Raw genomic sequence first — 27,604 nt, 5'->3', positions numbered from 1 at the left:
CATTATCTAGGAACAGAACTTACATTATAAATTGACTGCAGAACTCAAGGCAGCAAATCAACTAAATGTAAATTCCCAAAAGTCTCTGATTGCTGTGTCTATTGTAATCTCAACCATGACTGTTTTTGAAGTTACAAAGTATTCTTTGTTGTTCTTTTAGTGATTACTGCCTGCATTGGTATGGGTCAAGGTTGCTAAATTTGTTATTTCATGAATCTATGCTTCTTGATCTTTTGCATCCAGCTCATGAGCAATGTGGTTTTAGTATACCTTATACCCGTTTTAGAATAAACGAAACATTCACCCATTATGTATGCCTTACCGCCTTGATATATTATTTTGTTTATGTTTTGTTTGTAGCTGAGTACAGAGTGATGAATTCCTAGCAAGGGAACTGCATGCAGTTGGGAGAACGTCGGACTCTAATCCAAGGGTTGTGGGTTTAATAAATGTCTGGCCATTCTGGGTTGGCTGCCTCAGTGCCTCTTTGTGAAAGGCACCTGTGTTTCATTTCCTTGGCAAGATATTGCCAATAATAATTTAAAGTGCCATTAAAACCTACACAATGCTCAAACAATAAAAGTATGTATGTATGTATGTATGTATGTATGTATGTGTGTGTGTGTGTGTGTGTGTGTGTGTGTGATTTGGATTTTTAACATAACTTTAACAATTTTCCAGTCATATCGCTAGGATGTCTGCAGTGAGGCAGTTTATAGTGATGTCTATCACTGGGGCATCATGCCGCAGACATGTAGCATCATGTCCCACCCAGTCAAATTATCATGACACCAGGCCGACCAGTCCTAACATTAACCTCATAATGCTGAGCGCCTAGCAAGTACCATTGGTATGACTCGGCCAGGGTTCGAACCCGCGACCTCACACATCGAAGGCGGACGCTCTACTTAGGCCATCGGATCGGTCATGTATGTGTACATGTGTGTGTGTGTGTGCGTGTGTGTACATTTTACAGTACCTCAGCACAATAGTGGTTATATGGTGGTGTGGTGCCTAAAGATAAACCACTTCAAAGTAATTATGAACATAACAGTTTAACAAGATAAAGTATCACATGTTGTTCTTGTTGTTGTGGGGTTTAACGCCATTTTTCAGCACAAGATAGCTATACATAGCGGCCAGTATTAATGGTAGAGGAAGAACCCGGGAAAACCCCTGAAAGAACCACCGACCCACAGTATCACATGTAAAAGATGTTAAAATCATGTGAAATGTATACAAAATAAAGGTAACACATATAAGATCTTTATAACATATAGCAATTTGTTGCTTAAAGATGAAGAATTCCACTGATAGGAAAATGCCCCAAGGAGATGTTATGTTTTGCTAAAGTAAGTGTAATTGCTCTTTGGTGAAACTGAGAAATACATTTTTTCAAACATTTCTACTGTCGAGTTTCTTGAGCTCACTGTATGATTGATTTTAATTTGTTAAATGGCTGGCTTACACACTGGTGCAAACTGACACCAAAGTCAGAAGTTAAAATGTACCCCAACCCATTTTCCGTAACTTATCCTCTATTCCCATTCTGGTTAACCTAAAATCCGACATTACATACAAGTTAGATATGGAGTAAGGAAATAATTTGTTGCAGGCGAGACAGTAAAAATTTAATTTTGCCAGTTGTCCATCTGCTGAACATTCTGGCACCAACACGTTGGTTAGGATTTGGAATTAGGTCATTTTCGGAAACATTACTGCATGTGGAGTCAATAAACTTGGTACACAATGAGTTACTGTAAGTGCAGCATCTCTAAATGAAACTAGGTCACAATTTCCACCATTTCACTTTAAAATAACAAATCCACATTACATATCTGGAAGTCATACACATACTCGTGCACACAAGCGCATGTAAGATTTAAACTGAACATGCCCACATTATCTTCGCATCCATATTACCTCTTAAATGCAGAAGTTCGCACGACATATTTGATGGTCATATACATCTACACCTTGTCTAGCCTATCATGTCCTGAAAAATTGTGGTAAACCTACCAACCAGTCCATAACTTGAAGAACAATATAGGTAATATCTGCATACGTAATTTACGGTAAGATACATTTTGATCTACTCATGCAATAATGGTGTCTACACAAGTCCAGGTTTAAATCTGTCCTCACTCGCAATATGTCCACGTATCCTCTTGTTCATAAAATCCACATTACATGTCTGATGGTCACGTACACATACAAGTCCAATCAAAGGGGCTCCAGGTGGCCGAGTGGTCCAAGGTGTTTGCCTTTTCAGATCACTGATATCCAACTCTGTTTGCATGGGTTCGACTCCTGGCTCAACCAAATAGAGCATATCAGAGAGCTTGCTAGAAGCTTCCCATGGGTCAATTGTTCTTCCCTTACATTTCTCTATATATATATATATATACACACAGCCTGCCATTTATAGTCTATCATGTGCCTAAAAAGGAATGAAACCCATAAAACCACAAACCATACAAGCAATGTTCCATAACCTCAAGTATAATGCAAGTATATGGCAAAACCCACCTTAAAAGTCCACTCTTTTGAGATACCAGATTCTATTGATTATATAGTACTATGATATGTTACGAGACCACAGGTTCTACTCTATATCCACATAAAAACTTCATGATCTGACATATCTGTCTGGGTCAGTCAACACCATAAATAAGTTCAGCTAAGTGTGTGTACAAGGATGCATATGAAGATATCAATATGATAATTACAGGCATACAACCTCATACACAGGATGCATATGAAGATATCCATATCATAATTACAGGCATACAACCTCATACACAGGATGCATATGAAGATATCCATATGATAATTACAGGCCTACAACCTCATACACAGGATGCATATGAAGATATCCATATCATAATTACAGGCCTACAACCTCATACACAGGATGCATATGAAGATATCCATATGATAATTACAGGCCTACAACCTTATACACAAGTCAACATTTAAAAGTCTGATGGTCGTACAGTAAAACCAGTCATGAGAACCCTCCCCTTGTGCCAACCAATTTAACGAAACTGAACTAGGTTTCAAAAATGAAATATACCCATAATTTCTGTACATACATTTTTTATTATTGAAAGTTCTAGTTACACAAATATCATATTAAAGGACAGTACTAAGAAGACATTGGCCTGCAATGTGCTAGAAATGTTTACCTAAAAACTTTGATTAAGAAATGTTTTAAATGTGTAAAAATTTTGTTCCAGAGTTTCAGATCTTTTTTTCAAAACTAAACTTATAACTTAATGTATCTTGCACGAAATTAGGAAAGGTATATCACAGACAATATTAATCACAGACAGTGCAATATTTATGAATTAATATAAATCATGTGATATTGTATCACCCAATTTAATAAACATATTTCAAAGAAATAACGTAAATACATTTTCTGACAATGTAACTCAAGATATTTTGTTTTCCAAGTTCACAGTGCAAGAAAATTTAAAAAAACAAAATATTTTTTAAGTGGAATTTCAAACTAACAACTGAAATTTTACACATCTGAACAAAATATGGACATGGGTTCATTTAAAAAAGACGTGCTAAAATATTAAAGGTTTACAAACATTTTCCTCTTCACATAAATGAGAATCTTTATTCCTAACAGAGAGCCAACAATCAGATACATAGTGCAAAATCACTTCTTGTATGCTGGATACTTCTTGTATGCTGGATACAAGCAGTCTGGGTAAGCTTTATTCCTAACAAAGAGTGCTAACAATCAGATACATAGTGCAAAATCATTTCTTGTATGCTGGATACAAGCAGTTTGGGTAAGTTTATTCACGGCTGCGAAAACAGATATTACTATCCAAGCTGACTAACATGTTAGGCTTTGCAATATGCCATGCACAAAAGGTTTACACATAGTTTACTGATCATTTTCCACCCCATATCAATGAACCTCCATAACTGAAAGTTTCAAGTTAAACCTGGAAGGAGAAGTACAGCTATGGGTGGGAGATTTCACATGCACAGTTCGCTAACTACACTCCACAGCAGCCTCCAAAAGCACAAATGAAATACAGCCAATTCACTTCTGTGTCAACAGGAATTTATTTTACCATAGTTGCAGAAACAAAGCCCAAATCAAAGAGAGATAATTATATACAGGACACTTGATTTTTTGGGGGGGGGGGGGGTCTTTCCCAATGTGGACACGCATGTCAATGCACTCTGTGTATTAACCATGTTCTGAAAAACTCCCTGGTTTAAGTTGGAAAATCAGAGTTGATTGTGAGAAAAATAGAAACAAACTAACTAAAACCAATGAAGAATCTCCTTATACAAGTATATTGTCTAGATTTAGAGGGGAAAAAAACTCCTGGAAATTTTTTCATAAAATTTTCCTCAATCCTGTTCAACTAATATCACATGATATACAAAGACGACTTTGTGGTAGACTAAAGCAGTATATTTTCCCTAATATATCAGAACTTCACACTGAAAAATAATGAACTTCTGAACACAAATTAATATAGTGACATGAATACTGAACTGAAATGAACAGTTTATTTTGTTCTATTAAGATTACAACTTATTAAAGGCTATTTTATCGGTGTTAACAGCAAATTATATCTAACAAAATGAAAAATACTGGCTACAAATATCTAGACACAATTTATGTTTTATGCACTGTTTATAAGTACAGTTTATTTATGGTGTTTCTAGACTGCAATTAACTGTCTCCAACCTTGTTAAACCATATCCTCATTAAACTTCAACAATGTCCAACCTTGTTAAACCATATCATCATTAAACTTCAACAATGTCCAACCTTGTTAAACCATATCATCATTAAACTTCAACAATGTCCAACCTTGTTAAACCATATCATCATTAAATATCAACTATGTCCAACCTTGTTAAACCATATCATCATTAAATATCAACTATGTCCAACTTTGTTAAACCATATCATCATTAAATATCAACTATGTCCAACCTTGTTAAACCATATTCCCATTAAACTTCAACAATGTCCAACCTTTTTAAACCATATCCTCATTAAACTTCAACAATGTCCAACCTTGTTAAACCATATCCTCATTCAAGTTAAAGCGTGAAAAAGGCGACTAAAGCTGTGGCACACAGGAAGATGTACATTAAGAACTACCAGCATGATGGAAAATAACGACGAATAATACTCACTTTGCCTCTACAAATATCAACATTAACAATAACCTTTTAATCAACATTTTTAAAATTTAATTCCAAATGAAGATGTTCCTAAAATTGAAATATTCTGCAGCATCATTTTTTTAAAAAATACTGTAGGATAGTTTGATATTTCAAGGTGTATTTTAGTATGTTACAAATTCAAATACTCAAAACTCAATGAAGGATTCATCAAGGATAATTGAGAACTTAAATTTATCTACAAGTTTCCACATTAGAACAAAACTATCCCAGAATATACTAAAATTTCTAAACTGATCTTTCTGCCAGTCTGAATAGAAAGTGGAAAAAAAATTGCAGATATTATAAATTTTAAGGGCTGAATAAATCCTGTACATGGAGTTCTGGGGCTACCAGAATACTGGGTCTGGGATAGTATATATCGAAGTCTGGTAGCTCAGTGGGCTTCCATATAATATTATGAATTGCACACATCTTTCTCAAAACATAGCTATACAAATATTTCAATGAATATTATAATCCTTAACGAGACACAAGATAAAAGGATAATCTAAAGTTAATCAGCATCATAGTAAAATATCTTTACCATCTTGTGCTACTATCCTTAAAATAGGCCACTGGCATCTTAACTGCTGTCTCAGTAGGATACCAGAACATACTGGTGAGGGGAAGGGGGAGCTGGTTGATTGGATTTTAATGGCACTTTATTGGACTATATCATGCCCCAAAAATGGGAGATAATCATCTTTCCCAGTGGTACATTATCTCAGGCTAGCCTGGGTGGGTAATGAATCTACAGTATTCGAATTGCAAGTTGGACACTATACTAAATGAGATACCTCAGTTTAAGATATCTTTAAACTAACATTCTAACTGTCATACCTGACAAAATTTTGTCAAGCAGTTTTTCAGATTAAGTTGTTATGTAGGATGTTGCAGGAGTGTTCATTTCAAATGGAATCTCCGAAACTAGTCAAATAATGTATCTTTTGCGTAAAAAAAATAATAATATAAATTTCATTTGAATGACTATGAAGTGCAATCAGTTGCCTCAATCATCATATCTTTCCTTTGCATGGAATTACATCATGACATCACGACATGTTACTAGTTTGCTATATACAGAAATTAGGATACAAGTGTAATAACACAGTACTCATGAGATAAAAATATTTCTAGTTTAGTCTTAACAACCAGAAATGAAAGAATGAAAACCCTTCTTGCCATTGTGCTGTCAAATTTGCTAAAAAACTATCAAGTATTTTTTGAAAAAGTCATTTGAGACTTTCTTTTTTTAAGTCCCACTGGCTTTTTTCATTCGGAATTGATATCCTTTCTAAAGTGAAAGTTCTTCGTGCAAGAATGATTTCTTCCAAATTTGGTTGAAATTAATCCAGTTACTTTTGCGAAACAAGTTTAACATATGAAATGTTGTTAGATGATCCCCGCTTGACAGATGCATGGACTTGCCATAATACCACTCAGCCCAATGATCAGGAAAATATAGAAAAAACAGTACACAAAAAGGTAACCTCAAAAATATAATATATTAAAAATGAAAATAAAATTGACAATCAAGACCCATAAGATGGGAAAAAATTACATTTGTTTTAAAAAGTATTAAGAGATTCTGACTAGATACATATTGTTTACTTTTAAATGCACCTGTTGATCTCACAATTTAACATATGTGTTGTCTGTGACATATTTAGTTATTTTACAATTTTAAAATATTTACTATTAGACAAGAATCATTAAGCCATGAGAGCAGTTTTGGATATGAACAGAAAGGTATGGAAGAAGAAACAAAAGTCATATGAGCATGACAGTTAGATAAAAGTGACCTACTTTTGGTATAGCTGGATTTACTCTCATTGAAAGTGATCTACATATAGTCATAATTGTATGTGAAACAAACTTAAGATATCAAATATTTACCAAATGAATGGCTGAAAATACTAAAGTCTTAAAAGACTAAAATTAGGTCACAATGATCTGAAATTGGTATAGCTAAATAGCTCTTTTCAAGATGCATTCACATGCCAATTTTCATGTGTAAGAAAAATATCATCTGCAACTTGTGTAAATTAGGTCAAAGTGACTTAGTTTTTGGTATGGTAGAGTTATCCTTCTTGGTATATATCCACATACCACTTTGGGTTTAATAACTTTTAAGATACTGGTGATATCACACGCAAGCAGCTGAAAATAAAACAGTTACTTAGGTAGATAATTATGTCACACTGGCCTACTTTTGGTATGGCTGAATTAAACCCCTTGAGCTGGGTTGGGTCTGCACATCTATCATCAGAGTGTAGGTGTAATATGATACATGACATTAAGGGTATTATGAACAAGCAAACAAGCAAGCAAGCAAGCAAGCAAATGATCATATAAAAGAATGTACAACTGGAAACAAGCTGAATCCCCTCCCAATTTCAAAAGCAAGGTGATAAAAATTAGAGAACCATATAAATTTGTCACTGGTTGTACCTATGTGTGATTAAATTTGGCTGCATGGTGTTCATGTACAGATATTAAACAATGAAGCTGAACAAAAGCTCTTCTATATGCATAAACCATTTTAAATACCAAAAGATATGCCCAGACACTTTGGAAAAGCTGAATAATCTGCTGAACAAGTGCACTTCACTGTGATAATGCCCAGCTGGGCAAACTTCAATCCAGCTTTGTAGTTTTGATGTGTTTCTTCTCTAGACAACATCTGCCATTGTCGGTACTGTTGTAGGTCTAATCAGCTGTTTAATCTTGATGAATACTTTAATCAACTTGTCATTACCTGCTTCCAAACTATTACCAACAGGGTATCCATTACCTGCTTCCAAATTGTTATTAACAGGGTATCCATTACCTGCTTCCAAATTGTTACCAACAGGGTCTTCATTACCTGCTTCCAAATTGTTACCAACTGGGTATCCATTACCTGCTTCCAAATTGTTACCAACAGGGTATCCATTACCTGCTTCCAAATTGTTACAAACAGGGTATCCATTACCTGCTTCCAAACTGTTACAAAACAGGGTATCCATTACCTGCTTCCAAATTGTTATTAACAGGGTATCCATTACCTGCTTCCAAATTTTTACCAACAGGGTATCCATTACCTGCTTCCAAATTGTTACAAACAGGGTCTTCATTACCGGCTTCCAAATTGTTATCAAACAGGGTATCCATTACCTGCTTCCAAATTGTTATTAACAGGGTATCCATCACCTGCTTCCTAATTGTTACTAACAGAGTGTACCCTAAAATGTCATTTTGTACCACACTGATAATACCGGAAGAAGATTGATGTGTAATTTGTTTACAATAAATGCATTCTGGGAATGCATTTTCATTAGCTGAATATTTAATGAATCTGTCTTTTATCTGACAGAAAGGATCAGTGTAGTCTTTCTCTTATGGTGACATCATATGGAAGTGCTCCTGTTCCACAATGATTTCACACAAATAAACAACAATTTACAGACATACCTACATCATCTACAACATTATAAAGACATGAAAGATATAAAGACACTTATAGATGAAACTTTAATTAATTGGTTAATATTAATTTTAGCACCAGATCGCTCAAAACATGACTGGTTCATTAGTTAATATATAGGTTGACAAGAAATGTATACTTACTGTAAAGGTATACTGATGTAAACTGAAAGTAAATGCTAATAACACTTTCCATTATGAAGTAATGATAAGTAGATTTTCAAACTGCATGACAAGGTGGTCAAATTCGATATCAACTTGGCACCACTGCGATCATAAGAAGTCTTCATGTGAAGGCATAACGTCCAGATGAACAACCATCTAGAAGTAACGTGATATTTTTCAAGATGGCCATCCTGACAGCATTATTTTGAAGTAAGGTTGGCAACATTTTCACTTCTGTCCAACATCACATCATAAGAAGTCGTTCCATCCAATTCCCATGCTGATGTGACCATCCACTCAGGAGAAATAGTGACAGCAAGATTTTCTAGATGTCCACTGCGGCAGGTGTACTGAATGTCCAAAGGGCACAATTTTCCTCTAAGTCGAACTAGACATCATAATAACTTGTTCAGTACAAAAAGCCTGTTGATATGACCATCTACTCAAACATACTGATAACAATAGTTTCACCGACATCATAATGGTGCCATTTTGATCTGCGACCACCTAGCCAACTCAATATTATAAAAAGATTTCGTGAAAATTCCATGTCAATATGACTTTCCATTCAGTAGGAGTAGCAATAATAAGATTTTCAAGATGGTTACTATGGTTGCCATACTAAATATCAAATCCGCACCATTTTTATTTAGGTCCAAACTAGGACCTAAAAGTCTTTACAGGAAAACTCCATGTTTATATGACAATCCATTCAAGTGGAGTAGCAATAAAAGATTTTTAAGATGGCTACTGCGGTTGGCCATATTGGATATCGAAGCTGCAGCAAACAGATCGTCCCATAAGTTCTTCTGGTCTATAGAGTTAACAATAACAATAAAAATAACAACACCAATAATGACCACCACCACCACAGGACAATAATAACCACAGCCACCAAGGGACAGTAATATGTATATACCTCTTGTTTACTACAGATAAAAACAATTGTACTCAACATCTTAGATTGAAATTATGTGATGTATATACCTCCAAACTGAATCTTGAAAATTTACTTAAAGCTGCAACCTAAATATTTTTGTATTCTTATATTTCTTGCTGAAATACACTCAATCCCATTGAATTCCACAATTTTATAACCCTTTCAAAGACTTTAAATCAACACATGATGTCCAATAAATGTAAATGTTGCCTTTCCTTCTATTTTCCCACAAGAATGTGAATATTCCCTTTTTTTATACATATGTTGTTTAAACTTTACAAAAGGTTTATTGCCTTTTCATTTTTGCAAAATAATTTTGTTTAGTGTACACCATTGTTCACAAATGTTATATAAGCAACAGCTTGGCAATGCAGGCAATTTGCATCAAATATATGGGCAGTTTTATAGGATGAGATACTCCTCTAAAGTTAGACTGGTTCCCTGATGAACTCCCACAAATCTAATATGAACCAGATCCAGATAAAACACAGAAAAGCCAGTAACCAAATCTGATTGCAACGATTAAAGTTTAGCAATTCTGGCATTTTTCTGTAAGTATGTAATTTAAGGGTCATTTCAGTTCAGCCAGATCTTTGTTAAGAAATACCAATATTGCAGCTTTAACATAAAGACAATCTCAAATTTCAAGTTGGCATATTTAAAATAAAACGGGTTAATATAAGGATAATTGTATTTTTATACATGGAATGAAAGCCATTATATATGGAGACAGTTTTTGCAGGAAAAGGTGATATTTTACTGGACAAGTAACATTTATTTCTACTTGTTCAATTGATAAGTGAGAGAAAAAAATGAAATTTTTCTAGACCTGTGATATATTGACAAGCATCATCTACATAACTAGTGAACATTAAAACTTAATATTCCTTTTAATAATATTACTTTACAAGCATGAGAGTACTATATATTCAATGACACCAATTGGTCCATAACTAGTAGAGTTGGAATTCTAAAATTATACTGTTTATCTCCTGTCCAAAACCAGTTTAAGGTATGATGGCGTTGATCCTAACAAGACCACTGATGATTAGTCAGGCAAAAAACCTCCTAAGAAAAAAAGCACAAAAACTCAAAATAACATAAAAAATAGGTTGTATGTATGAACAAATCTACAAAAGCTTAATTAGTATCAGCTGTCTCCTTCCTCTCAAAATGCCACCTCTCCTGCCTGAAAACATGGTCATATATATAAAGAGGTGACCTCTCACAAGAAGGATATAGTAACTAAAATGCACTATTTTGGTATCAAACAAGGTGGCCTTGTAAAAGCGGTGGCCTCTCTTGCTTGCTTCTCAAGAGGGGACCACTGTAACTGAATTTTGGTCATTTCACAGTAATTTGTGCATCTTGAAAAAACTGATCTACAGAAGAAAAAAAATACTCAATTGCTCTGAAATAATCACCCCTGTGGCCCTAATTTTAATTAACGCTGTGGAAACTGTTGACAACAATCCCGATGTAGACACCTACAATGACGCAGGCAACAACAATGGACAGAACTCCGGCAATGATGCTTATGTTGACAAACTGACGAGCTGATTGGGCACTGGCGTGAGCACCCACAATGTCTCCCCGGGCAAGAGCCTGTCGGGCCTAGAAGACAAAACACATCATTACATTTTTACATTTGCACAAGAATACTTTAAACATGCATCATTTGACATTCTTGAAGTGACAAATTCCACTACTCTACATTCATCAGTGTGGGTACATTGACTGAAAATGCCTTAGTCTAAAGAAATATTAAAAAATGTGATGTGGAAAACTAATTATCTAGTTAGATCGTTTATAGCAAACTCACTTATTTTCAGAATTAAAGTATGATGTAAAGATGGGTTTGATATCACAATACATCGTCAACAGATTTAGTCCAGTGCTCTTTGCAACAAAATTGTCAAATAATAATATATATATATATATATATATATATATATATATATATATATATATATATATATATATATATATATATGGTGAAACTCCTCGAAACAAAAACCTCAACATTCCAGATTTCACTCAAGACCAAAATTGTTTTGGAGTCCCAAATTTTTCTTTCTTTAATATTATCATTGCTCTGTGCCCCCGCCCATCATCGACCAAAATCTCTGCAACTCTGAATACCGAAACAAATTTCAATCCTAAATTTCAATTTCATGCTAAAAAGGAGATCCACAAAACAAACTCATGTCAAACTTGTAAATGTATCTTAGATGCTGAATTCTTGACTGACAGGAACAGGTAAATTACAACTATGTAGTAAGCATCTATGTGTGTCAAAGCCAGGTGTTCCAATGGCATTCAAGGTTAAAACAATACTTGGCACATGCACCAACACAGATTAGAGCTGATACTCAGCTAAGCTGAAGTGGTAAGACCATAAAAAAGTCAGCTTTTAAGGTGAATTATTCATAACTACAAGTAAATGCTTGTAAGTTAGTCATTTAAGAATGATTATGTTTATTTGGTTAATATATAATTGTGACTGATGCTACTTTTTTGTGTAAATGATCTTTTTTGTTATTATTATTGGTTTTTTCATTAAATATTAGAGCTCTATTAAACCAGGCATGTGGCTTTGAGACTTTGTTGTTGTAAACCAACAAAACTGTATTCTAAAAGCCAGTTTCACTTGTATGATTTTCGATGGAGAAAAATCATTACATACATGTACTTAAGTGACCATGAGTGTCCTTTTCTTCACTTTCATGTCAAAATGTCAGCCAGCTAAGTCTCATGTGACTGAACTATCCTTATAAATAAACTGTTTGGAGTCCCAAGTAATTTCACTTCTGGGATCCTTTTGTTGTATTTTTTCCCTCACAAATTTCTGTTCCACACAAGATCACTGCACATTTAATCTGTCCTCTAAAATAAATCATCAATGACTATTAAAAGGTCACTGATCTTTGTTCCGTGCACAAAAAACTAATTTCACTACAGACAGCTTACATATGACTGTGAAATGGAAGACAGATTCTTTGTTCTGCCAGCATCTATAATTATGCCTAGAAACTGCACTTACATTCCAAACTGTTTCTGGATTAACAACTTCCTCAACTCTCCAAAATCAAATGACAATCAGCTTATGTGAGAGGCCCGAGATGAATAGTGAATGAAAATGAGCTTTTATGTGGCTATGATTAGTAACACATGAACCAAAACCTTTCCTGCCTTTACAGACATGTTATGATATACTGACCCCTGACCCTAATAAAAGGGATGTAACTGGTATCTCACCTCTAAAGGATGAACTTTTTTCATCAGAGCTCGGAATGAAAACTGACATCAGCTAGCATTTTGCAAGTTGCAATTCTGATGTTATTAAGTGACTGTACTAAAAGTTTCTTGCTACTGATATTTTGTATTCAGATTTCTGAATTTATAATTAACACTGAAAATGGTCTCATTTTTGCTGTTTGAAAATAATATAACTATTAAATACTGCTAGCACTGAAGAAAAAAAATTGATTTAGAGCCTGTCAGAGGCAGCTTTAATTCACTGGAAAATAGTGATCACAAACTGTGCCAGTCTGATGCAAGCCAACCCCATGGACATGACTCATAAACAAATTCCTCTGAGACCATAATCATGAGCTTACATACCAGGTCCGATCAGAAATATGGCCTCAGGGGATGTCATAATATCAGCCAATCAATTGCAAGATCACTTCATTAATATGCATGAATGTCACTCATAAACAACTCAGCTGAAATGGTCTAGATATATAATTACATACCAAATCTCCTCACAATCTTACCTCCAACATGTTCACAAGCTCAGCCAATCATATGCAACTGAAGGTCTCTCCAACTTTGAGAACGTATCATATAAAACATTTTGAGAGAGACAAATACACACATGCACACCAAGTCAACAAACCTGGTATTATGCCAGAAACCATGGTTCATTCCACATAGCATGGTATATATTATTCTATCTATAGGTCAAACCCAGTAAATTTTCAGGTCAGCACCATTCAATGTAACTAAAAGTACCTAATTAGTTTTAAATACTCTGTGTGAAACTAACTAGATATTGTTAGCAAAGTTTAATGAGCTACAGACAGGATAAAGTATTCAATAATGTGTGGAAAAACTATGATAGAAAACACTATTCCAGGCACACAGACTATACACATCACTGACTATAAAAATGATAAAAGTTTACCATCTCTACTCGCTTATAAGTCGAGTCAAACTGCAAATAAAAAAGATCCTGATCTGCCATATCACAATGTGCCTGTAGATCAGGGTCTATATTGTTTGTTCTACAGATTTCTCCCAACAACCTGCACAGACCCAGATCTGCTGGTGCATTATGAAATGGCAGATCTGCATCTGTACAGTCTGACTCACCTTATAAGCGAGTACAGACGGTACATACCAAATATAATCAAGATCTGACCAAAAATATAGCCTCTAGAGTACATACAAAGTAAAGTCACTCAGAGACAAAATCAACTTGTTAATATGCATGAATGTCTCTCATTATCAAATTATCACAAGTCCTTATAAATATAAGCTTACATATTAAATTGGATCAGAAATAAGATCACCAACATGTACGCAAGTTCAACCAATCAGACACATAGTCAGCACATTAGAATACATGGATGTCACTCATCAAAATCATTTGAGGTCTTGAAACAAACACAGGCACCAGATCTTACTGAAATCTGTTCATAACTGATGCCTCCAGAGTGTTCAAAAACAAGTGTTGATGGATGGATGGACAGACAGATGATGTATAATGTTTTCAAGGTTATACAATAACGTAACTTGGACTCTGACCTAGTGAGATAAAAAATAAACATGGTTACTGCTGGATACATAAATATTGTCATGCTACCCAACCAACCTACTGCAAGAAGAATAAGTCAAAAAGGCTAATAGTTTTCAATATATTGGCCAAAGACAAGTCGAAAAGCTAATGGTTTATCCTGTACCACATTAGAGCATTATAAAGTGGTCACATTATAATTCTCTCGACTGCTCTGGTGGCCTAGTGGTTAGAGCATGCCCCTCGGATGCAGGAGGTATTGGGTTTGAACCCCACCCGAGTCATACCAAAGACTTCAAAAAATGGTACTAACAGCTGCCTCACTAGGTGCTCAGCATTAAGAGGTTAGTGTTATAGGACTGGTTGACTTGATGTCAGGATACTGTGACTGGGTGGGACATCATGCAACATGTCTGCCCCAGTGCTAGACATCACTTTAAACTGCCAAACTGCAGACATCGTAGTGATATGACTGGTTGGTTGTTGGTTGTTGTGGGGTTTAACGCCATTTTTCAGCACACGATAGGCCATATATGGCGGCCAGTATTAATGGTGGAGGAAGAACCCGGGAAAACCCCGGAAAGAACCACCGACCCACGAGAAGCTACTGGCATGCTTTCTCACATATCTACATTGGCTGAATCTGAGACTCGAACCGGCGCAGACAGAGGTGAGATGGCAGTGATCCGTAACGGCGAACGCTTTAGACCACTCGGCCACTCGGGGCCCCAGTGATATGACTGGAAAATTTTTAAAGCTATGTTAAAAAAATCTAAACAACAAAAATTCTCTCTGACTTTTTAAATCAGAACCATTTAATTACTAAAAAGCCTGGAAGTTCACCTATGCATTAATAGAGATGAATGAAGAGAAGCAGATCTTGTCTCCCAATCACACAAATGAAAATTTTGAATAATAAAAGGGATATAAAATATCATTTTCATTAGAGAAAAAGGATATGAGGGACTTAAAGTTAACTGTGAGAACCAGCACATTTTACAGTAAAACCTGTCTTGAAAGACCACTGATATGAGAGACCACCTGTCCTGGGACAACCTTCTTGATGCATGGATTTATTGATGATATAATGATGTGACCTGTCATGACAGACCACATGTCTTGAGAGACCATTATTATTTGGCACAAGGGGTGGTCTTTCAAGGCAGGTTATACTGTATACTATTTTTATTTCAATCAGTGTCTAGCATGGAGTTGTTCTGTTTTAAAGTAACTTTTTTTTATCACTGAGACACCTAAACACTATTCAACAAACAGAGTTGGGATCATTTTATCATTATTAACACTTTCAATTTCAGGTTTGTTTGCACTGACCTTCAAAAATATAAATTTGACACAAAAGATATATGATGAAAAAGGTAACTGAACAAGCATCTAAAATTTACACCACATTATGGTGACAGTTTTACGTACATCGCTGGCCTTCATAATGGCACATATCCCCGTTGGCCAGAAGCAGCATAGGGTGGCAAAGATGGCACGGTTCATGTAGTCTTGTGGAGCTGGCTGATGTATCATGGTCTGTTGCTGGGGTGCAGCAACCTAGAGAAGTATAAAATTATTAATCTTAAATGATGCATTCTTTACCTGTTTAAATAAAAACCAGAATGTAATCAAGAATTCCATAGGTTGCCTCTATGGATCTTTTAGAAGTCTCCAGCAGCTACTGTAAAAATTTATGAGAAAGAAAAAAATTCAAACCTTAGTGATCTTGAACAATGAAATGTTGACATCTGAGACGGGGCATAAAAGATGTATCACAATAAAAAATGAACATTCCATTCTATTATATTAAAGTAGAGGTACTATAAGAGGTGATAGTTGTATTCAAATATGTAGAGGTACTATAAGTGGTGATAGTTTTATTAAAATATGTAGAGGTTGTTGTTGTTGTTGTAGGGTTTAACGCCATTTTTCAGCACACGATAGGCTATACATGGCAGCCAGTATTAATGGTTGAGGAAGAACCCCGAAAAAACTCGGAAAGAACCACCGACCCACGAGAAGCTACTGGCAAGCTTTCTCACATACCCACATTGACCGAATCCGAGACTCGAACCACGCAGACAGAGGTGAGATGGTAGTGATCCGTAACAGAGAGCGCTTTAGACCACTCGGCCACTCGGGGCCCCTAAATATGTAGAGATACTATAAGAGGTGAAAGTTGTATTCAAATATGTAGAGGTACTATAAGAAGTGATAGTTGTATTTAAATATGTAGAGGTACTATAAGAGGTGATAGTTGTATTCAAATATGTAGAGGTACTATAAGAGGTGAGTTGTATTCAAATATGTAGAGGTACTATAAGAGGTGATAGTTGTATTCAAATATGTAGAGGTACTGTAAGAGGTGATAGTTGTATTCAAATATGCAGAGGTACTATAAGAGGTGATAGTTGTATTCAAATATGTAGAGGTACTATGAGAGGTGACAGTTGTATTCAAATATGTAGAGGTACTATAAGAAGTGATAGTTGTATTTAAATATGTAGAGGTACTATAAGAGGTGATAGTTTTATTCAAATATGTAGGGGTACTATAAGAGGTGACAGTTGTATTCAAATATGTAGAGGTACTATAAGAGGTGACAGTTGTATTCAAATATGCAGAGGTACTATAAGAGGTGATAGTGTTATTCAAATATGTAGAGGTACTATAAGAGGTGACAGTTGTATTCAAATATGTAGAGGTACTATAAGAGGTGATAGTTTTATTCAAATATGTAGGGGTACTATAAGAGGTGACAGTTGTATTCAAATATGCAGAGGTACTATAAGAGGTGATAGTGTTATTCAAATATGTAGAGGTACTATAAGAGGTGACAGTTGTATTCAAATATGTAGAGGTACTATAAGAGGTGATAGTTTTATTCAAAAATGTGTTCAGAAAGTCTTCTTAAAAGGTTATTGTGAATTTCCACCCCTATAAGTCAGACTATACTGAGAAGAAGCCTTTGAGTAAGCTTGGAGTGGCAGTCTGAATGACCACTATTACAAGAATTGTTCATGCATCAATGTTTACCTTGATCAGCCGCTACAGCTGAGGCCTGATATGAAATACATGTAGTACACTCTTCTATTACCTACTCCTTCTCATATACAATATACTGTTCATTTGTTGAGAGTAACTAGTCATAAGATACAATGAAAGGTCATTAATGTGGCGTATTTATCATCTGATGTGGAGTATTTAACATTTAATAAGCCCATTTATTTCTACTTCTAACCGCACCGATCCGAATGGGGCAAAAATGTATTCAGCATGGAAAATTCTATGTAGCCATGTGCTACTGCATAACATCAGTGTTTTAAAAGCTGCAGTCTGGGACCTCATACCTGAAAAAGTTGCAGTTCCAGCCCTAGAACCAAGAGCCCCAATAACAATACACTTTTCCACTATCGAACATTATGTGTGTATTATTGTCATCAATATATATGTCATCAGAATTTAAGTACTTATTCTATTTGAAATATTTTAATTTTTTAATAAAAGAATGAAAAAGTGAGGCAGTTGATAACCATGCCAATTTTGAGCATTTGTGATGATACAAATGTAACAATACTCAATGGCTTTATTTTCCCATTCTTTTGAGCATTTGTGATGATACAAACATAACAATACTCAATGGCTTACAGGGATGGTCCTGGCTTTTAAAAAGCTGTCGCCAAAAAAATCGCCAACCTCAATATTTTGTCGCCAATTTTCAAAAAGTGTCGCCAAAAAAAGTAGTGTACATTTTTCCAAGTGTTAATTTAGTCTATTAATGTAACAGGCAATGAAAATTACAAAAGATGGATTAGTTAATACTTTAATTACAACAAGCAGTAACAAAATGTTACAAAGTGTTACATGAAGATCCGTCGCGATTTTAGGGCTGTCCACTTGTTGAATGCAGTTTCAACGTCTAATTTTTCACATCTGTACATGCTGATTCTCATTAAATTCTCGAGAGATGAGATGCAGAGCTTATTTCTGATGTCAGTTTTTATGAGGTTCATCTTACTGAATCCACGTTCACAGTCCTCAGTGCTGACAGGTGACACCAGTAGTCTCTCAGCAGCCCCCCACCCCCATGGCTAGCTTCATAAAGCTTGTAGCGAATTGCTTCCTAAATCCCAAGAATGATCACTGAATGCTGTATAAATTTTCTCGACAAGAAAAATAGGATCTCCATTCCCACGAATGAAACTTACATGAGTCTACACCTGGCAATATTGGACCGTATATATAAGCATAAATTCACACCCAATTTAGGGATTCTTTCACTCCTGTATTTTGAGAAATAAATAATTATTATTAATTATGCAAAACTGTTCTTTTTTGCTATTTCTTGTTGCAGAGTTTAAGTCTCTGCAGCCGTAAATCAGGACTGATGGCAAAAGGAAAAGATCAATGAGCAAAATGCCGCACTGGCGACAGATGTAATTGTGATTTAGATTTTTTCCATTTGCTTTGTATTTATACACAGTAGTCGGTACTTCAAAGCTTATCAGTTTTCTATGAAGGTTCAGCAAAACTATTGTATTGGTATATGTATAAAAAAAAACCCAGAAGGATTAGCCATACAATTAATTGTATCTGTTCTATTCGGGTCTTCAGAAGTCGGTCAGTTGTAGGTATAGTGCGGTAGCATGATTGACTGTATCGCAGCATACAGTACTCAGCCCAGATGTCAGCATAAGCAGATTATGATGTAACAATGCACTGTAAAGATGGGGTTGTCAATAAGAACAAAGGATCGTTTGTGTAACAGATTGATTCCAATGCATTGCTTAGTCAAGTTTGTGGCTTCCTTTCGTTCTGCCTTTTAATTTATCCAGTCCAAATCATTGATTGTATGTACAAATTAAATAACCAAAAAGTATGTCGCCAAAAAAATCGCCAGATGGGATATTTTTGTCGCCAATAAGGAAAAAAAATCGCAATTTGCGACATTGGCGAAGCCCAGGACGATCCCTGGCTTAATTTTTCCATTCTTGAATTTTGTGCAGCTAGAAGGAAACAAGAATGAGATTATACTTTTTTCTATATTAATTTATTTAATTAGCTTTATTCCAGTTCAGATCAATAAATTTGTCACTGCAGAAGAAACAAATGACCATATTCCATTCCCTTTTTACATTTAATCTATAAATTTCCTTATTCATTTAGCAAATAAATTATTATTGAGACTTATATATATGTTTATTTCTTGCTTTGCTCCCATTGCTCGCAGCTCATACTTCTCTCTATACTGTCCACAATGAGAAGTCTAATTAAAATTATAGTCTAGCTTGAACCCTGCTATTCCATGATTTGTTCCACAAATCTCTTTTTGGCAATGCCATTCACATTTCTTTATCAATAAGAAATTATGACAAGTTGTCACCAGAAAATAAAAGTATATATGTACATGACACAGAAAAACAGCTGATTTATGTCAGATGATTAACATGACAGCTCATTTATGATCAATAAACAAAAAAAGTCCCAAAAGATTGGTACTATTTTTCTAAATATGATATACAAAACAAATTTTCAAGACATTGTGCAATGATTTATAATATGATGGATTAAATCTGCACGATGTGAAGCTTGTCAAAGGTGTCAAACCATATGTGCATGTAATTAAACTTTTGAAGAAAATTATCACTAAGCTCTGACAATAGACTAATATGTCTTAATGCACCTGCAGATCAGATTCTATACTGTCCATTCTACTGATTACTCCTAACACAGTGCACATGCCCAGATCTACAATTGCACTATGTGACAGGAGATCTGGGTCTGTGCAGTTTGCAGATGGACTCCTCTTATAAGAGAGTATAATTATACAGTAAGTGAATACCCATAGGATCCTAGCATAGTAGCATACATCACATTCATAATTGGACCTTTGTGACACACCGACCCTCATAAATGTTGCCAGTACTTTCTAGCATTGTTATTTAACACTGATGGATAACCTGCCATTTAAATATGTTATAAAATCATACACTATCTGCTTTGCATGAGTCAATATATGGCAAATTCACTTGAAAGACTAAGGGTAACATCCAAGATATTTAAAACAATTTTAATGGATTATAATCAAGAATCAGAATAGGTTCAGAAAAACTATGCATACAAGGTTTATTTCTTTTTTTTTTAAAAATACTGTAGACAAGGCAGAAGACAAAAAAATAGATATAGAGCTAAATATATTAATAAAAATAAAATAAAATAAAACCTTTGACAAAGTCTGCTAAGTTCTTAATCTTTCTTTCCAAACACTTGCTTATTTCTTTTACAAGACATATATTGCAACCAAAACATCTCAGCTTGACAAGTGTTACATATTTAGGCTCGAATAAACAGTAACACAGAAAGAGTGAAAACAACAAGCTTTCAAAAATGTAACAAATAATATTTTTCCTGGAAAAATTCTGTAAAAATGAAAAAAAGAGAACTTACAGTTTCAAGAATCCAATCCAAATATAATCTAAGAATAATCCACGAATCATTTTGCAAAAGTCCTAGTAAGAAATATTCTAATAATCTGAAGTTCGAATCATGATGGAAAATCCAAGATGAATGACGGTGACGTATGCTGTAGTCAGTACTGTGCTTATCTACAGTTCCTTGCAGAAATACAAATAATGGCAATCCGGTGTTGGAAATCCAAATTAAATTTGTAAGCAATGTCTTTCCAAAATTTCTGTGTGAGCACTCCTCAAAATATATCCAGAGAAAAAAGAATTAATTCCTTTGAAATCCAAATGATCTGAAGAAAATTATAACTCAAATCTGGCTACAACAAATTAACTTGACATCAGTGTGAAAAGCCCAAAACTGAGAAATCTCTCTCGATACACCTCTAACTAACAAATGTGTAGTAATGGAAAAACCAGAATTGCGAAATCAAAGGGAGGGGGTCACGTGATCATGTTTATGGCACGTACACCAAAAATGACCCTGATGAAAACCAATCATTTTCTCTAAGAAATAAAAAAATATAAAAAGAATTGTTTACATCTTAAACCCAAAGCCCCATCATAACCTCTACAACAACCAATCATTTTAAAACAAAGATAGAACTTTGTTTACTAATTCTGAATCAAGGTCAGCTTCCAGGCCAACACCTGGTGTTTATGAAAAGAATGATTCAGGTGAACCAATTTTCTGGAAAAATATCATCTCCAGTGAATAAATTTACATCACAATAGCATGTAAGAAAAATGTAAAACTGACAAGCAAAAAAATTAAATTAAAATAAATATATATTAAATCAGTTTTAAAGTTTTAGCAAATCTGAACAGAAATAATACTTCCATTGCTGTAACAAGCCCAGCCAATCAGATGAAAGATTGCCTCATTTAATATGTATAGATCTCAATCATATTCAAATTCCTCCAATAATGATGATATAAACATACATTCCAAGTTTAGTCAAACTGAATTAAACCCATGGCTTCCAGAGTGGTAACTGAAAATCAGCATACAAAAAAAGATAAGCTGTAATTTCAATCAGATCGAGCCAATGCCAGTAATCTATTATGGGATTACAGCTTCATCAGGCCGCTCTGGTGGCCTAAGTGGTTACAGTGTCTGATTTAGATGCTGGAGGTCGCTGGTTCATTCACTGGCATTCATACTAAAGACTTATAAAAATGCTTGTCACTCAGCATTACGAAGTTAGTCTTAGGACTGGTTGGACCGGTGTCAGAATAATGTGACTGGGTGGGACATCATGCTACATGTCTTTTGCATGATGCCCCAGTGCTAGACATCACTATAAACTGACACTGCAGACATCGTAATGATATGATTCAAATTGTCAAAGGTACGTAAAAAATCGAGAACACACACACAGCTCAACCAGATTTTGATGCCTTCATGTTTCAGCTAACGAAAACAAAATCTGGCTGTCTATTTGGACTTCTTGATGTGCCAATTTCAAGAACACTTGAAATAACCAGGATTGACTGAAGATCACACAAGACTTACCACTAAGGTCTGTACATGCTGTGAATAGTAGCCCTGCTGTGGACCCTGTCCAGCTTGTGGAGGTGGATAATACCCACCCTGTGGCAGTGGATACTGGCCCACCTGCTGGGATGGATTCTGAAATGACTGGGGAGGACCAGCACTACCCTGTTCATAGCCATAACCCACTACAGCTTGGTGATAGGGTGGTGGTCCAGATTGATCCTGCCCAGACAGCATACCTGCAAAAGAAAGTGGCACACTATTTTCATTGATGTTAACACCAACAGATTTAACTTTTCAAGCTCTAATGAAATAAAAGGGTTGGCTTGGTAACTGGATTCATCTCTTGCAAACAGGAAGTTTCAGAGGAAAATTCTGTACGAGGATTACACAAAGCAAAAATGAAAAATATAAATAAATTTACATTTTCTTCTTTGACCCCATTATGGAAAGTCATGAACATTTATAAATGTGAAAAAATCTACATGGCCTTCTCTAATATTGGAAGAGTGCTATAGGGAACACTCTATAGATTTTATGTACCTACGAGAGAGTGACAGGCATAAGGTGAAGCTGTTAGCATTTGCAACATGCATAATGGAGAGAATATTGGCACACTTCTGTTACTTTCATGTACTGCGGCTAAAATTGCTTTAGATATTGTGCTTGTGGAAATGGTACATGATCTAATCATGCAGCTAACAAAAATGGCTGCATCCATGTGCTTTAAAAATCGGCCTGAATTAGTCTAAAGTATACAATCATTAGCAGTTATTAAAATATGGAAACAGGCTTTGCCAGACTAGTCAATACTGGCTTCTGGAAGTGCACCGAATGAATTACAATATGTACAAAAAGTAAAAAAAATTATCAGCTCTTAATTTTACAATTTATATCTGATGTCCAGAAAGTGAAAATGACCAAGCAGAGCTAACAGTGCTTTGATAGGTGCACATCTGAAGTAAGGCCAAACTATCTACCGGTAATGTACTCTATAATCCAAACTAGACGCATCATATACCAAAATAAAAGTAATTGAAAGTTCTTTTAACAATATCTAAGATGTACAAGGTTGTTTTTAAATAGGCAGTATAACCAGTGAGGAAAACCTGGGAAATCCGTTTTCATTAAAATCTAATCCTGCGCAAAATATGAAACTGCGATAAACTTACCTGTAGCATTAGGAAACCCTGTAGTGGACTACATTTTTTAGCCTGGACAAATAACAAATGCAATCAGCCCTATTATGTTATAGATATAAAATTAAAAAAGAATTTTGTTACCATTTTCCCCACATCACGCTTAGAAAATTAGACTAACTTGCGATTTGCTAAGGATAAGCCATACCCAAATTACTATAGTTTTTTTTTTTTGGGGGGGGGGAAATTGTTAGTGTTAATGACACTTTTAACACATTATTGGCTAGACTTCATCATATCAAGAAAATGGGAGCCAAGTGCCTTTCCGAAAGACACACCAGGCAGGGCATGCATTAAACCCACAATCTCTGGATTACAAACCTGACACTTTACTCTACAGACACTTGGAACTTATCACAGGTGAAACAGTTTTATATTTAATGATAGTAAAGAGAGAAAATAAATGTGCTAAGTTTGAAGCATTAAGAATATTAAAGATAGTGGGTGGTTATATTTTGTATTACTACAATGTAATACAAAATAATATAACAACTGAACACTTTATAAATGTTGGATTAGGCTAGACAAGAAACAAAAGTCTTTCTGTTCTGCCGACCGGCCTTGTTTCTATTGGCTGACCCTATCACTTTTTCCCCTGCATGGGAAAAATAATTACATGAAATATATAAACAACAAGACATCATTACAAGCATTTTGTTAAAAGCACACTATCAGTATGATCAGTAAATCAAACTAGTGTGCACTGTAATACAGTCGTTGCAATTTTTGTACCTATGCCTCAGTGAACATGAAAATCGCCCACGCACACTTTAGGAAAATTAACAGCAAAATGCTGCTAAACAATCTTCATAAGCAGAGATGTGAAAATATATAATTTACTTAGAACAGGCAATTCCTGCATCAATGACACCCACAAGCATATTCATTTGCACACCTACTGATATTGCTAATGTTTACAGGCAGTAAACTTGACTTTGCTGTTTACATGTATAAACATTTATGCCTTATTATCAATGTTATTAAAAGCATCTTAGCACTTGATGAGTTTTTACAATGACAGAAATATAGTTTTCGACATTAGGTGGTAATATATGGAGATCTTAGGTGAATGTTACAGTTAGGCCAGAAAATAAATCATTAAATTTGACATTTTCTATCTGCTATCTTATCACATGTCTAATTTATTAAAGATGTGTGATAGCTCATGCAAAAGAACAATTTCTACATGTGAAAATGGCATGAGAAATATTACAGAAAGATTACAATGTATGAAGAAGAAAAAAGGCTCGATGTAGAAATGGACTTTCTTGAGTTACAAACGCCTCTTATTTATCCAAGGTATTAGAAGGGTTTCATATTTGTTGTCTTAACTCCAAACAAGTACCTGTCGTTTTTCATAAGAGCAAAACAGATAAGAGAAGTGTACTTTGTTGACAGAAGTGATGAATGGAGTGGGTATTAGACAAACGTGTTCTGTGATTTTTTCCTATACTAATGTCAGACTGTCACCAATCATGTCAGAAAGAAAACAAAACATAAAATAACTTGTTGGTCTAAGGCGAGTATGTTTACAACTCACTTGTTTCTGGGATGAGTACTTACACTCTACACCCTAAACAAGCCCTGTATTAGTTTCACTTTTCTATCATTATATGTTCCGAATCAATCGCGTTTGAGTAAGACTAAAATAAATGTGTCCATTATTCATGTATAAATAGAAAACTGAAAGCCAGCAAGTAGCCGCCATTAATGTTACTACTGGGTACTGTACTGAGTAAACTGAAGTCAACTTCAGGCCTACAGCAGGGTGTCGTTCCTTTCCTGCCTAACTTTAGTCTGCAATTAAGACTAATTACTAATCTGAGCACATGTGATTCCAGACTGGAAAACCAAATATGTACGCTTTAATGGGATAAGTTTAAAGACGTTCAAGAGCTTTTATCATTTCTTATTTTTGGCACTGTTTCTGTTTCAACAACAAGCAAATGACAAACAAAGATTCTCTCCGACATTTATTACTTTCAGACATTCAGCTTAGCCTACTGGCTGTGGAGCAGAGACCACAGGGACAGATGTCAGAAAATAATCAAATGGGCGGAGAACGGCTCGCTCAAGTTCTTTGTCTAAAAGACTGAATACAGCGATGAATCTATGCCTCTGCAATAGAAAAATGAAGAAAAACATTCATGCGAATGAAATCAATCACCGTCTCGATGACTTAAAAGAAAGGGTCGTTATATCTCACCTGCTTTTTCGTCTGACATTATTCTTGTTTTCAGTTCTTACAACAAAAAACACCGTTTGACTTGTTCCAATTTTGTCTTGTGACTAGTTGTTCCAATTTATCTTTTATTGAGTCTAACATAATGCCCATCCCAAGATCACGTTATGGACACGGATGCTAGTGGGACAGAGATTGCAAATCCGGAAATACGTTGTGCCAGAAAAAAACAAAACAACAACAGATATTTAAATAAAATAGTAATAAATAAACAAATTTAGCAAATCTCAAGTGTTTGTATTAATGCTTATTAATAACAAAAATTGTATACATTAACAGCATAAATAACAATATAAATAAGAAAGCAAAGATTCAAGCCTTTATAATTTATTCCAGTTCTGTTGAACCACAAGGCTTCGTTACAAAGAAAATTAGGATCATCCGTCAACGAATAAGTGATGGGGGGGGGGGGGGGCGTCGTCTAACCTGTAACAATGGTATTATAAGGAGTATCCGTCAATGAATCAATAGATGGGGGGGGGGGTAACCTGTAACAATACCGTGATTCATTGACGGACACTCCTAATTTTCTTTGTAACAAACCCTTGTGGTTGAGCGAACAACATCCACAGTAATCCGTGATGTCATGGAAATGTTTTGCATAGGGTCACGTGAACGTTCTGTATCAAGACCAGGTGTTTCATCGTCGTACGGACCGTAGTGAATATACATGTACTGATGGTATGATGGTTTAAATATATATTTTGATCATGAATAGTGTGTATGTGGGCCTTTTATAGCATAAAACAGACACCCACTCACGCGAGAGAGAGAGAGAGAGAGATTGTGCTGCATAATTCGGTTTCAAACTGGCACATCAGAAATTATGCATAACACATGACATGAGTACCTAAATTACATGATGGCAATTATTAATATGTTTGAATATCAATTATTGAATAGGGTGCCACTACACCAACACATTTATTTTTGGTTAGTTTATAAATTTTAGCAAACCGAGTAAGTCCAAAACGTTTTAAACCCAATTTGAAACAACCCCATTAAAAAGTACACGCGTGCACATGTACCAATGTTTTAACCAGGGCGGACTGGGGTTGAGAAGGGTGGTCGCCCACCCCATCCCCTTAAAAGTGAGTGCGAAGAGACTGGAACGTTTCGTAAAGTAAACGTTCTGTACAGCTAAATGGTAAATAAGATTCAGAGTCACTTAAAACGCAGGGGCTGGGGTGAGGGTGGGGATGATGTTCATCCCCTTCCGCGCTTCTGCTAGTGGTTCCGTTCCACAGACCCTTTGTGTACTTGTTAACACCAAAGGCCCTATTCCTTCATCTGTCACTGTCATACCAAATGGGTGAGATGTGTTGCAAATCAAACAGCATATATGGTCTGGTACGCCGTATCGTTAATGCATTTTTTGCCATTACGGTAATACCCAAATGACCGGGTCAGGAGGTCGTTACCCTGCCGGTAAGAGTTCAGATATATTTGTGCCACTGCGGGTGAGTAATGTCATCTTTACACAGGCCCGGCCCTAGGATGTGCGCGGCCCAAGGTAGCAAGCTCTGAGCACGATGCCCCAAGCAAAAAAATTGCATTTCGGAGTTGATTTTCTGAAAGCGCGGGGCCCAAGGCTGTTGCCTCGTTCGCCT

The 27,604-nt window shown here is 35.4% G+C and overlaps 2 protein-coding genes across 2 annotated transcripts; both read right to left on the bottom strand.

The window, feature by feature from the left end:
- Window positions 1-3,082: 3,082 nt before the first annotated feature.
- LOC149787776 (uncharacterized) lies at window positions 3,083-8,390 on the bottom strand. The gene is made up of 2 exons (XM_089973973.1): window positions 8,265-8,390; window positions 3,083-8,228 (listed from the first exon to the last, which is right to left on the bottom strand). The coding sequence occupies exons 1-2, from the start codon at window positions 8,331-8,333 to the stop codon at window positions 7,890-7,892; spliced, it is 408 nt and encodes a 135-aa protein (XP_089830099.1). The 5' UTR covers window positions 8,334-8,390; the 3' UTR covers window positions 3,083-7,889.
- LOC149787775 (uncharacterized) lies at window positions 4,535-26,101 on the bottom strand. The gene is made up of 4 exons (XM_089973971.1): window positions 25,959-26,101; window positions 22,572-22,792; window positions 16,020-16,148; window positions 4,535-11,401 (listed from the first exon to the last, which is right to left on the bottom strand). The coding sequence occupies exons 1-4, from the start codon at window positions 25,975-25,977 to the stop codon at window positions 11,228-11,230; spliced, it is 543 nt and encodes a 180-aa protein (XP_089830097.1). The 5' UTR covers window positions 25,978-26,101; the 3' UTR covers window positions 4,535-11,227.
- Window positions 26,102-27,604: the final 1,503 nt, after the last annotated feature.

This window comes from Sinohyriopsis cumingii, chromosome 11 (assembly GCF_028554795.1).
Source record: "Sinohyriopsis cumingii isolate HCF-2022 chromosome 11, ASM2855479v2, whole genome shotgun sequence".
Classification (NCBI taxonomy): Eukaryota; Metazoa; Mollusca; class Bivalvia; order Unionida; family Unionidae; genus Sinohyriopsis; species Sinohyriopsis cumingii.
This window is presented reverse-complemented; position numbering and strand designations above follow the sequence as displayed.